Raw genomic sequence first — 12,477 nt, 5'->3', positions numbered from 1 at the left:
CTTCCAAAATACCCCTTTAACTTTTTTTATTATTTTTATGGTGGATATAAATCGCACCAAATTGTTAAATCACAGCTATTTTCTATGCTACCTATACAAACAGGGCTGATTTCTGGCAAGCCATAAAACAATTATGGCTGAATTCCTGTAGCCCTTTGATATTCCAGCTTGCCTTCAAAGCCATCTTAGTGCAGCACCAAAAATCTAATTTCCAGAAGGCACAGAAGGAAAATAAGGCATATCAATTCCCACATGCTCAAACATGAACACACCAAAACCTTAGCACTGGGATGATTATGTTTGAAAGTGACTTAGAACAAACACAGATAAGATACAGCAACAGTTTAAATCAACACTGCTTCAAAGAAGGCAAAGATACAGACACCTTGAGAAAGAGGGCATAAGGCACACTACACCTGATTCCTCAGCACTTTCTGCAAGCTGGGAAGCACACTTGAGCATTCAGCTCTCATCCCTTTTTGTGTGGAAGCAAAGAAAGGGGTGACACATAATCATAATGTGTAAAAGTAAATGCAGAAACTGCCCAAATCTGTAGAGGAAGCAAAGGTACTTGAAGGTACTAATACTGCCAGTAACAATTTACAAATACCTAGAGATTCAGCAATGACAAGAACCTGAGAATTTATACAGGTGTATTTTACATTTGCACTATTATTATATTTAATACGGAAGGGTCTCCCTCTCATTTAAGCTGGGGAAGCTGGTTATTTCTGTAGCAACATAGTTTCTGATAACCACAAAAAAATCTCTGAGAAAGGCTAGGGGACTACACTATAATCCTTTCAAATAACTCCAGCAACATTTTTGCCTTTTAACATGGAATTTCGAAGAGATTCAACCAAGCAAATTGAAGACTGATTGCTATTTTTCTTTACATGAGAGAAACTTTCATATTGGCCAAAGAAAATACTATTTGAGTAATATAATTCACCTTGGTGTAGACACACAAAAAATGCAAAACATCTTTAAACTCACTGCTATTTAAATGTCTGCTGTATTTTAGTCAAAGGTAAAAAAAATTTTGCCAGTAATTCTGACTATGCACAGGCACACAGTATGAATGCAGATAGAGAGTCAATATTAAATCAGAATTATGGACTCTCTATTCTAGGGCTGTATAAATGAGTACATACAAAATTTGTATAAATGAGGCATATGCACCCATATCACATTTTTCTCTTCACAGAATTAATGCACATTTTAGAGGTGCTGCAGAAAATTAGCATCATCCAAAACCACCAAATCACAAAAAAAAAAAAAACAACAACCAAAAAAAACCCAACAACAGACAATGACAATTTAATTCTAAATCCATCCTCTTAAGAGTAAGTACCAACCTGGTGATCTCTAACAAATTGTTTGGTCAACAAAGTGAATACCAAAAGAGGGACAGAGTAACCTTTAATATTTGGCCTTTCCTGATTGGTGCCCACCTCCCATTCTTTTGTGGCACTTTTTCAAAAAACATGCTTCTAATGATCACTTAGAATTTTCCCTAACTTTTATAAAGTCCACTGTTCTTAACTTTGGCAACTAAAATGGCAAAAACCCTTTCAATCCCATACCTGGCCACTGCTGGAGGCATCTTGCACATAATGTGTCCCTTATCAGCTGTTAAATCATTGGGCTCCCAGTGGGCCCCCACACTGGTTTTGTGAAAGCGATTACAGAAGTGGGTTAGTCACCAGCTATGTAGTATTAATGTACACTACAACAGGCTGCATAAAAATTAATGAAAGAAAACTCTCTCCAGAGAGCAGGAAGATGAAGCCTTATCTTGCACGCCAGTCTTAATCACCATTATTTTCCTTTGGTGTTTTTCATGCAAAGATACAAATGTCAGGGGTTTTTTATTTCAGAATAAAACTGTTCAGTAAAAGGATGTTCCAGAAATTTTATGAGTTTAGATTAAGTGATTGAAGTTCCAAGGCAGGCAAACTGATCTAATCACTGTATTAGGTTCCAAAATGAGAAGAAGTCTATAAAATTACAGTATGTGTAAACACATTTACAGATTGTGTGCAAGGTCTATACTTAAAATAATACACACATATCAGATGCTTATTAAACTGATTTTAAAAAACAGAGGTTTATTTAGATTTTAATCAAGAAAATATTGTTGTCTAAATCTAAGGACAGACTAGAAAGAGGAACTAAAACCAAAATACAACATTTTTCATTGTCTAGAATACACATATTGACAACTTCCCAGATTTAAACTACTCCTAAATACAAATTAAAAAAAAAAAAACAAAAACAAACAAATAAGCCCAAGCCACATTTTAAATACTCCATATGGAAACATAACAGCTACTTTTGATCATATGCTTAAAATGTCAATCTTCAAGTAGTTTATTAGTATTTCAACTAATGTAAGTTTCAGTTCAGGCATTAAGAAAAAAATGTAAGGAAATATCCCTGCAGTCCAAGATCAGTAATCTAATACAACTGAACTTTTGTTTCAACACCGGCAAGATCTGCCGCGATTGTTTGACTTTGTTTCTATTATATCACAAATTCAAGGAAGTAACCCAATGTAGATCTGCTTCATAGAAACAAATTTGTTTCTATTTAGTTTCCAGGCAATACCCACTAGAAGGGCAGCGCTAGGATGGGACAGCAATGCCTGCGGAAGCAAACAAGTATTTTACTGATGGTAGCTGCCTTATTTGATTTAGGTTCAAGGGCTGGTCTTGTTGTATTTGCACACAACTGCCAAAGGCACTTAAAGAACTTAGATGTAGTTGCTTAACAGTAATTTATACACAAATACCTTACAGTATTTTTAAGTCAGCTGTCATATCTTTTATTTAAAGAATTACCTAGGGAAGAATTTATACAGAGAATGATAAAAGCCAATATCCTTACAAGAAAGGAGAGCAGGTAATTACAGAGACTGGTTAGAGAGTTATTACCTCCCTCTACTCACACAGAGAGTAGTTTAAGACCACAAGATAGGGAACACATTTATATGTTCTGAGTCTTTTTACCTTTTTCTTAAGGAAAAGAGGCTTGCATTCAGACCCATCTCAAAAAAAAGAAATAAATTACAGCCTGAGAAGTCTTCCTGAAATATCTCTACCCTTCAAATAGAAAGGATAATGCAATTGTACAGCTATATTGCCGTTTCTATTAACCTAACTGTAAAGAATAATGAGTAGACTACAGGGGTTGGGTAGAATACTTTTTGCTGAAAAGACATCACAGCAATATTCTGCAGAAACAGCCTAAAACACAGCACAACTGAAAGGGGCAAAAAAGAGCCTCACCTAATTTAAGATGGGACCTTTAGTTTTAGAATATTTACTAGGTACAAATGGAATAATTTACAATACTCACAGAAGCCACACACTTAAAAACACTTCAGACATTACTGACAGCCAGGCAAGGAAATAACTTGAGTGCCAAAAAGATTTAGTCTTAGCAGTGCAGGAATTTTACCACAGACAGGAGCAGACCTTTGCAGCTCTAGGAGACAAAACCTTAATAGTAGCAAGAAAACAGATTAGGAAACTTCAATATTACAGAGAAATTTACAAGAATTGTATCTTCTGATTTCTGTACAGCAAACAAAGATTACTTTGGTAACCTCTAAAGGAAAGACTAAACAAGCAATACATTTATGAAACACACCTTCTGAGGTTTTTTAAACTCTAAAAAAAATATATATACATTTTAAGTATGCTTCTTATCAATGTATCTTTATTCCTTGCTATTCCTCATGCCAATGCCCAGCTCATTATTTTTTAGATACCTGAAATTTACCTGTTGAGAACTTCTTTGTATAGTTAACTGACCTTGTCCAAAACTAGCTCAACTGCACTTCCATCCTCTTATCAGCTACTAAATTTGGGGAACAATCTACATAAATACTTTCCACATTCAGTCTTCAAGCACAATAAAACCATTCCACAGCCTTCCACCCCAATGTCTTAAAAACTCCAGTGTGGATCCTGTATGAAGTTATCCACTGGCAGTAGGTATCCATCCACCTCTGTCTCCTCGTTCGCCTGTCCACTGGGTCACTCCTGTGCGTGCTGCCTGTGCTGCACAGGAGCCAGGCCCTGGAATGCAGTGCCTGCTGTGCCAGTGCTCAGCAAAACAAAACCCCCGAGCCCTGTGAGACACAGATGGAGCAAGCAAGCACACACTGTGCACAGGACACAGACTCTCCGCAGCACCTCCACTTATGAAGCACTCCTCCAGTGAAAGGCAGCAACTGGAAATTGGGTGCAAAGGGCTTGGCATTGGAACTGGCTAAAAAGAACTATCTTCTGCTTATTAGTGTCCATTTCTTTCCCCTAGCAAAAGCTTATGCCACAGAGACAAAACACAACCACCTAAAAAATACTTCGAGGGTGGACGACTCTTTTAAATGTAAAAGCTTTTTAGTGATATTTAAAGAAACATTTCATTACAGCTATTTCAAAGCAATATTCATTAAGACCTTTCCACAGAAACAAGTCAAAGACTCTACAATTTCAATATACTTTACTCTTCCACATACTATGGCTACAAGGAAAAGCACAACTAAGTCACTTTAAGACACCAAGAGTATCCAGAATTACATTGTGCTGTAAGAAGGTTGGGCAAGAAGAAGAAAACTAACAAAACAAAAAATACCTAACAAGTCAAAAAAAAAAAATCACCTGGCATCATCCTAACTACAAATACCTGCCCTGGAATATTACACCAGATTTGTGCATCTACACATTCAGAGAGTACACAAGATTTCAAGTTTAATCCACCCTCTCCTTCTTTTCAGTAGAAGATGGTGCCAGTGCTGTGATGACACAAACCCCCACTGTGTAAATTATTTTTACCAAGTTCTTCAATAAAATACTCACTTAGAATTTACATTATGCAAAATTAAATGTGCATATTTTTTGTTATTGTAGAGCCTGGCACATGATAATAAGAGGCATTAAACTTCACTTACCCATTTAATACCAATCAATCAAAATTCATTACATGAAAGGCTGCTTCAAGAAACAGCAAACATTCTTGGACTTGCCATTTTTCCATACAGATGATGGAAAACAACGTGATTGCTAGCCGCTAGCCCACAACATCAAGTAGTTCTGTTTACACTGAATCTCCACATTTTTCCTTTTTGGATAACTTGCCCTTTAAAGTTTGCCCACAAAAGGCAAAATATTGTCTTCATCTAAGTATACAAGTATAAGAAAGTAGACTAAGTATATATAGTCCTCAATTTCCCCTATAAGCCTACACCTTGTCTGTCAACCCCTATTTCAAGATGTATGTTATGTTCACATTAATTCTATCTAGAAAGGGCAGAACAATTACTGTCCCACTGAATTGAGTGGAATTCTTCTGTACAAGCTTTAGAAAAGCAGTTGCAAATAGTAAATTTAGATTTACTGCAAACCACAATATATCCTAGGAATTGTCAGCAAAATCAATCCACCTCACGCTGCTCATTCAGTTCTACTCTTGTATTGCTTTGTTATGTGTAATAATTCACTTTGTTATCATAAACATTTGAAAATAGAAACACCTATGCCAGTATATACCTTTATGACCAAATGTCCTATGAAAAATACATACATCCTACCCTCTATAGCCATGTGGTTTTTTACACAGAATTACAGACAAGTAACTGCAGTCATTCAGTTGCAATTTGTAAGCATCAGCTGCTCAGAATGTGTCTGAATTGCATTTAAAAGAAATTACATTTGATCTACCTGTTCAATGATGTTATAGCTGTCAAGACCTCTGTTACCACAGTGTGCACAAAGTCTAAAATCAAACCCATACAGACACACTGGGCTCATCCAGAGAGCTCAAAGAAACAAACCTGTACTCCTCTAGAAAGCCAGAGTCAGAGCAGGAGTTTGGCACAGGATTAACAGTGTGATACAGCCCATACCTGGCATACAAGGAAGAGAATTAAGCCAAAGATACTGATAAGAGCTCTGATGACATATATAAATAGATTTAATTTTAAAATCAATTTCCACACAGATATTTAAGTAAGTATACAAATATTTCATACAGCAGTCTGTTCTTCCAGCCCTTTATATATAATAAAAGGCACATCAAAAAGGCAAAAATCACACAAAAAGCAAACAACATCTTGAATTACAAGCTAAGTGTTTTACAACTAGATGAGAAATCATAATTTTCATGCAAACGTATACAACTGTTAGAATTTGACTGTTCCTTTGTCTTCATATGTCTATCAATCACTGCCAGGAAGGAAAGAAAGAGGATGGTTGCCTATGAACTAAAGACTGTTGGTTTAAAATTGCAGGTGTTCATCAGAAGAATCTCATAAAAATTCATGCAGTCAAGCTTCAGCAGCCTATAGATTTAACTCGGGATTAAACACGCATAAACTAACCGTGTTTTCCTGCTATTGCAAGCATCATCAACAAGCTTTACATTCAGATTGCCACCCAAATGTATCAAGTTGTCTTTTTTACAGATTCTACCAGAACAAAGGACAGAGTAATCCTATTCAACATTTATCCCCAAAACCTGAATTAAAAACTATAAAAAGCCCCAAAATCAAACCAAACACACAAAAACTGAATCCTAACCACACTGCATAACATTGTTACAAGAATAACCTTCATACTTAAACAGTACCCAAAAAAAATAGTAACAAATCTATGCCCGACATTTTACAACTTAGTAAATCTTAACAATTATGCCTGCAGTTCATATTGCCTAACCTGTAACTGCAAATAATACATGGTTTAAGCATTTCTAACACATTTCTTTTTCTAAGGATAAAAACTGTACAGATGTAAATAGAGTCATAACAATAATTATTGAACAACACACTTGTTTTCATTTTCTTAAAGAACTTAACTAACTCCACTTTTAATACTGAGGTATCTTCTCCCTTGTCTCACTAAAAAAAAGTGATAGATTTGATCTTACACAGAATAATCTGTTCATCTCTACTTCAAGCAAGTAGTATTCTATGCATATCCAAAAATCTTTTGCACAACAGTCCTGAAACTACACTTTCTGCCATCTAAAACCGAGAAGAGCTACAATCAATTAATATTAATATTGTAGCTTTAGTAAGAAGTAACTAGAGTTTCTTAAGACTAAAAAAACTGTTTCAACAACTAAACACCACACAAATTTAACCTAACGTGAAATAATGAAGGATTATCTTTCATGACTTAAGAGAGTCAGAACTGATTGGCAGTTTTGGACAGAAATCAGCATTTGCCCTTGCAGAAACATGCCTTCAGGGAGAAGAAATGTAGGTAGGAGTAGCATCCCTTCCACTAAATTAAAATAAGCGCACACTGAACACATAATTCACACAACTAAACCACCTAAAAAAACTATGCAAATAGACTAGAAAAGTTTCTGACACTAGAGGATGCAGCAGCCCTATTATTTTCCAGTTTTTTCCACACTGTTTACGTCTAAATAAAGCCTAAATATTGGCTTTGAATGTGATTACTTTTTGAGCCACACCAATGAGGTGAAATTATTAGAAACCGGGTTTTCTGTACACATAGTATCTTAAAATAAAAACCACCAATTATTTACTGATGTCACCGATGTAAATATAAAACATGATAGCTTCCCTATATTGAAACTCTTTACACTTTCTTTTAAGTCTGTGAAATGCCCTTTTGAATTGCTACTGGCTGAATTAGAAAGTGCATCTAAAACCACTTGTGCATCCTCGAAGCCATTCACCTTCATACTCAGTAGCAGCAAAATTAAGTCTCAAGAGTTTCCTGTTAAACAAATGAAGTTCTTCACTAGATATCAGTCATTTCATGTGACCATTCTGCAGCTAAGAGCCACAATTGACCTAAAAGATGCAGTATGAAACCTGTATCTGTTAAATTGATGAAAAAGAAATCCCTGTGTGCCTATCATACTTAGATGATTGGGCCCAGGCAAATTTAAAAGGGGAAAAAAGCAAAGAAAACAGACCTAAAACTGATCTAAGATCTTACAAGTGAATATCCTAATAAAATACACATCATAAAACTGGTTGCCTGGTTTAGTAATCTTGATGATCTGCGTGGACTAGCTGGTCTAAAAGGAAAACTTCAATCATCTGGGAAGAATCTGCTTATGGGTCCCTATCCTCACATCTTTCAGTTCACTAAAATTAATAGAGTTAAGACTCTCATTAACTTTAAATGGAGCACAAAAAGGGGGTTTTTTTGCAGCTAAAAATCATGGAATAGCAAAAGGCATCTTTTACAGTAACTAAATATATTTCAAAGTGTTATGATCCACTGAAATCTCATTCTGCATCAACAGACTACCTTAATGAAAACAACCAATGCTGGAAACGTGAACTTTCCAGAAGAAAACTGCAGCTGGTCCTTCCTGTACTAGAACACCAAGCAGCTTTACTTCCACCACTTTGTCATATAATGGTAAAACTTATTGAGCTAAGAGATGCACTAAGCAGAGCTGCTTTCGGCTCCACAGAGAAAAGCAACTTCTCCTACTTTTAAAGTTACAACATTCCAACAACCAAAGCAAAATTTTCACATTGACTAAGCTATTAGCACAGAAATACTGCCCATGCTTTTTTTTACTACGAAAAATTTAGTTTGTCAAAAAGTGCCACAGAGTAACAGAAATTTAACCACTCAGAACACACTAGCTCCAATGCCATTTTTGAGATGTGCTTACAAGTCATCAAAACACAAGAGATACATTCCCTTATCCAACTGAAATACTGTGAGTAAGTCAGGCAACTTTTGAAGAGCATCAGCATTTGTTGGGCAAGAAGAAGAAAATATTTCTACATTGCCTAGCATCCATGCAATTAATGAGACATATTACAATGCAAGAACAACAGCTCCTCTCCCAGAAGCAGTATAGCAGTGGATCAAAACTAACCACAGTCTGATGACACACCTTGTTTCACAGACGTGCTTTAAAATACTTCACTTCTACACATAGGCTGATTTTCTTCACATGAATGATGAAAGATAATCAGCACATGCTTTGAAATAAAGGTAGAATCTTAAAAATTCTCCATATCTTCTCTCAACCAATTTACATCAGCAGGCAAGATTTGCAAACAGCAGCATTTGTGATTGCATGACGATCCTAGTGAGCTTTTGTCTTGCAAATACCACCTGAAATTGAGTCTGGGCACTTTCTATAACGTGAGAGTGTCCTGTTGCCACCCCCCCGCCCCCCACGAAACTACTCATGGAAATCAGACAGCAGAGCAGGCCATTGAACAGGACAAAGTAAAAAGGACAAATCACTGCACACTCCTGTATGCTCCACCATGCAATGATATAAACTTAGGCACTCAGTCATCATAAGGCAAACAGAAAGCAATAAAACCACCATCTCTACTCAGGATTTTAAGGTGAGACGGACTGAAAGATGAAGAATACTATTTTACTAGGTCACTCAAGCTTATCTACACCTTGTCCCCTGCTGATCACCATCATCCCTCCATCCTGCCAACACACAAAAACCAACCTGCTCTGCACTCCAGTGACTGAAGACCACCACAGTAAGGTTGCCACCTTAAAACTAAAGCAACTTTGGGATACAGGACCCTGCTTGCTCTGTAGCAACTATTAGCAGAACAAACACTTGGACACACCTTTGCAAACTCACTGCCAACATCCAGTATTTCCAAAATTTCTAGCACAAACAGATAAGCAAAGCCATAGTTGTAGCTGGCAAACTGACAGTTTATCCAGCTATTCTCATAAATTTGCAAAGCAAATGACCTGGCAATAATTTATCTCCCTTGCCTCCCCTGGTAGCTGGAATTACTGTGTCTCTAATAAAAAGTGATCTAGTAACAGAAATACTTTATGAGTTAATAACACCTATCTAAGCTTGTTGATTTATTATTTTCAAATTGATCCATGAGCTTTACAGATAGACCTAATGAACTAAATTTTTTCCTAACATGCATACATCTCAGAGCAGCCACTCTTATGAGATAAAAAGAACACTTATCAGACAACTAGGTGTTATTGTGGCTTGCCAGTATACTAGTACTTGCTTTTGATTAATCTTATACACCTAAATTCAGCATGCTAAACCCATGGCTCAGGGAAAGTTTGTGAAATTACTGAGTATCTCAAAGCAGTAAGTTATCCTATGCTAAAATAATAAAGTATGTAACTGCAGACAAAGCGAAAACAGGTAGTTTGACTAACACTTCAAACATGCATATCATTCCTATTAAATATGCAACACTTGAGCTATCAAACCAAACTAGTAGCACTGATTTACAGAGCCAAAAAAACAAGCACCTTAGAATACTTTTGTCAAAAATTTTAACAGTACTTGTAAAGTAGAAAGACAAACTGTTAAAACTTACAAGGCACACATTCCCACCACTCTTTCAAATGCTTTACAATAGCAGAAGACATTCTATTAATTCACACATGGATCATGCCCCCAGTGTGATTTCAAGGATCTGAAATTTCTTCAGCGTCAATAGTTTCAGGAGGCTAAGCAAAGCCCATAAGTGAATGGAGTGCCTGCCATCCAGGTTATAATCTGCTGAATGAGAGTGGCTGCAGAGCTCTCCTACAATCCAAGGCAGGTACAAGCACTGTACAAGACATACCCTCCCAGGCTATACAAGAGGGCATCCTTCCCAGCAGTTGCCACATCATGAAAATTATGCTTACAAACAAAACCCAAAAATAAGCATTCTGAAACAATTACTTAAATGACTGTGTAACTGAACTCAGCAGCTAGAGACAGAAAGCAAGTAGCAAACTATATATCCCTCACTTGCAAACGCCCTGAACTATATTCTTATTAGCAAGCTCCACATCACACCTAGCAACCAAATTTGGGAAGCAGAATCATGTTTCAGCAAGTAAATAAATATAGCAGAGATAATAAAAGCAGAGAGGACCACCAACAACCCCTATGCAGACTGGGCTTCAAGTATTAAGCACATTTTCTACCACTGATTGAATGATACATCATCTAATTCATTGAATATGAATAATACTATCTAGCTATCTAGGCTTCTTAGATCTGTTCTCAGGAGTTTTTCTGCCCAACTATTTAGATGGACTTAAAGCCATGTCTTTTGCACAAGAAATAGAAGAAAGCAAGAGGAAGACTCCCCAAGACAAGCTAGGCAATTTAATTCATCAATAAGACTGCAGTATGTCATACAATTCACTGAAAACCGTTTGTGTAGTACTGCACAGATTTAAATAGATCCAAAAAATACACTGACATATATGAAAATAAAAGACAGGTTAATAGCCTGTCCTTCAGAGGATAAAATCTGGAGCTGAAATAAAGTAATTCTTACACTGATGCTTAAGAGAAGGAAAGTATTCTAGAGAAAACAGTCACTGATATAAAAAAGTCACAGCTTGGTATTTTCCAACTAAGAAACATTAAATAAAACTATATGTTTTTATCCTACCACAAAGCAAAGCTTTTTTATCTCAACACTCAAAATTTTCCTGTCTTCTGCTCCATGAACATTCAATTTATCCCCCCCAGCTCCAAGTAGACACAATTTATGACAATGTTGTTCTAAGGAACTGGAGAAGTACTAGATGCCAATAAAGATAACAGATCAAATGAAAGATAATGCCTAAGTATTGTGTCTGTATAGACAAATAAACCTGCTCACTTATTTTATTTGTACTGTTACCTCAACCAATCCCACTACAATAATCAAGACAAGCAAAGTCTCAGGAAACAGATCTGAAAACAAAAGGCTTCTTACATGTCTCCCAGCCAAACTTGTATGGGTACAAACACACCACACATGCACTACTAAAGCACCTTTTGAGACTTTTTTATGTACTCACAAAAAGATCAAACCCAGGAGATGAACACGCAGGGTGTTGAAGGAATCCAAACACAAGTACCAAAATCAGAACAGCAACACATGTACAGGTATCCTTATTTCCAGTCATACCGGACATTGGGAGAAAACACCAGCCAGAAGGAAGTAACACGTGGGCAAAAATCGCCAGTGAGCACCTACGCTGGGACAGAAGCTAACTCCGTGCCACCCACCATCGAGAGACCAGAAAGAGTCGGGACCCGACCCAGGGCCGGACCAAGCTCTGCGACCACAGGCAGCCGGGAGTGGACATCCCGCGGCAGTAAGCGCGTGAGGGGCAGAGAGGAGCCCCTCCCGACCCCGGGCAGCCCTACGAGCGGCGGGAGAGAGCCCCGGCAGCCCACCACCGCACTGGCGACCGCTTTTGTTCTCCACCGAGACCTGCACGGACCCACCGCCTGCGCCCGCTCCGGGCCACCTCCAAGCGCTCATCCCAGGGGAGACCCCACTACCTCTTTTCGGCCTGGGGAAGCTCTCGTGCAGGTGAAAGATGACTTTCTCCACAAAGTGCTGAATGTTGCTGAGCTCTGGCCCTCTGACAAACACCATCCAGTCGTGGGTGAAGCCCTCCACGGTGGGTTTCTTCCTGACCTGGGCTCGGTGCCCCAGCTCCAGCTTCACAT

General features: G+C 37.6%; 1 protein-coding gene across 1 annotated transcript in view; it reads right to left on the bottom strand.

The window, feature by feature from the left end:
- Positions 1-12,477, bottom strand: part of MLLT3 (MLLT3 super elongation complex subunit) — a 119,489-nt gene that overhangs the window by 99,928 nt on the left and 7,084 nt on the right. The window contains exon 2 of the mRNA XM_005420884.2: positions 12,307-12,469. Coding sequence (XP_005420941.1) covers positions 12,307-12,469 — 163 coding nt within the window. The remainder of the gene's footprint in view (positions 1-12,306; positions 12,470-12,477) is intronic.

The sequence above is a fragment of the Geospiza fortis genome, unplaced genomic scaffold (assembly GCF_000277835.1).
Source record: "Geospiza fortis unplaced genomic scaffold, GeoFor_1.0 scaffold12, whole genome shotgun sequence".
Lineage (NCBI taxonomy): Eukaryota > Metazoa > Chordata > Aves > Passeriformes > Thraupidae > Geospiza > Geospiza fortis.
The sequence above is the reverse complement of the archived record's forward strand: the minus strand, read 5'-3'. Positions and strand labels throughout refer to the sequence as shown.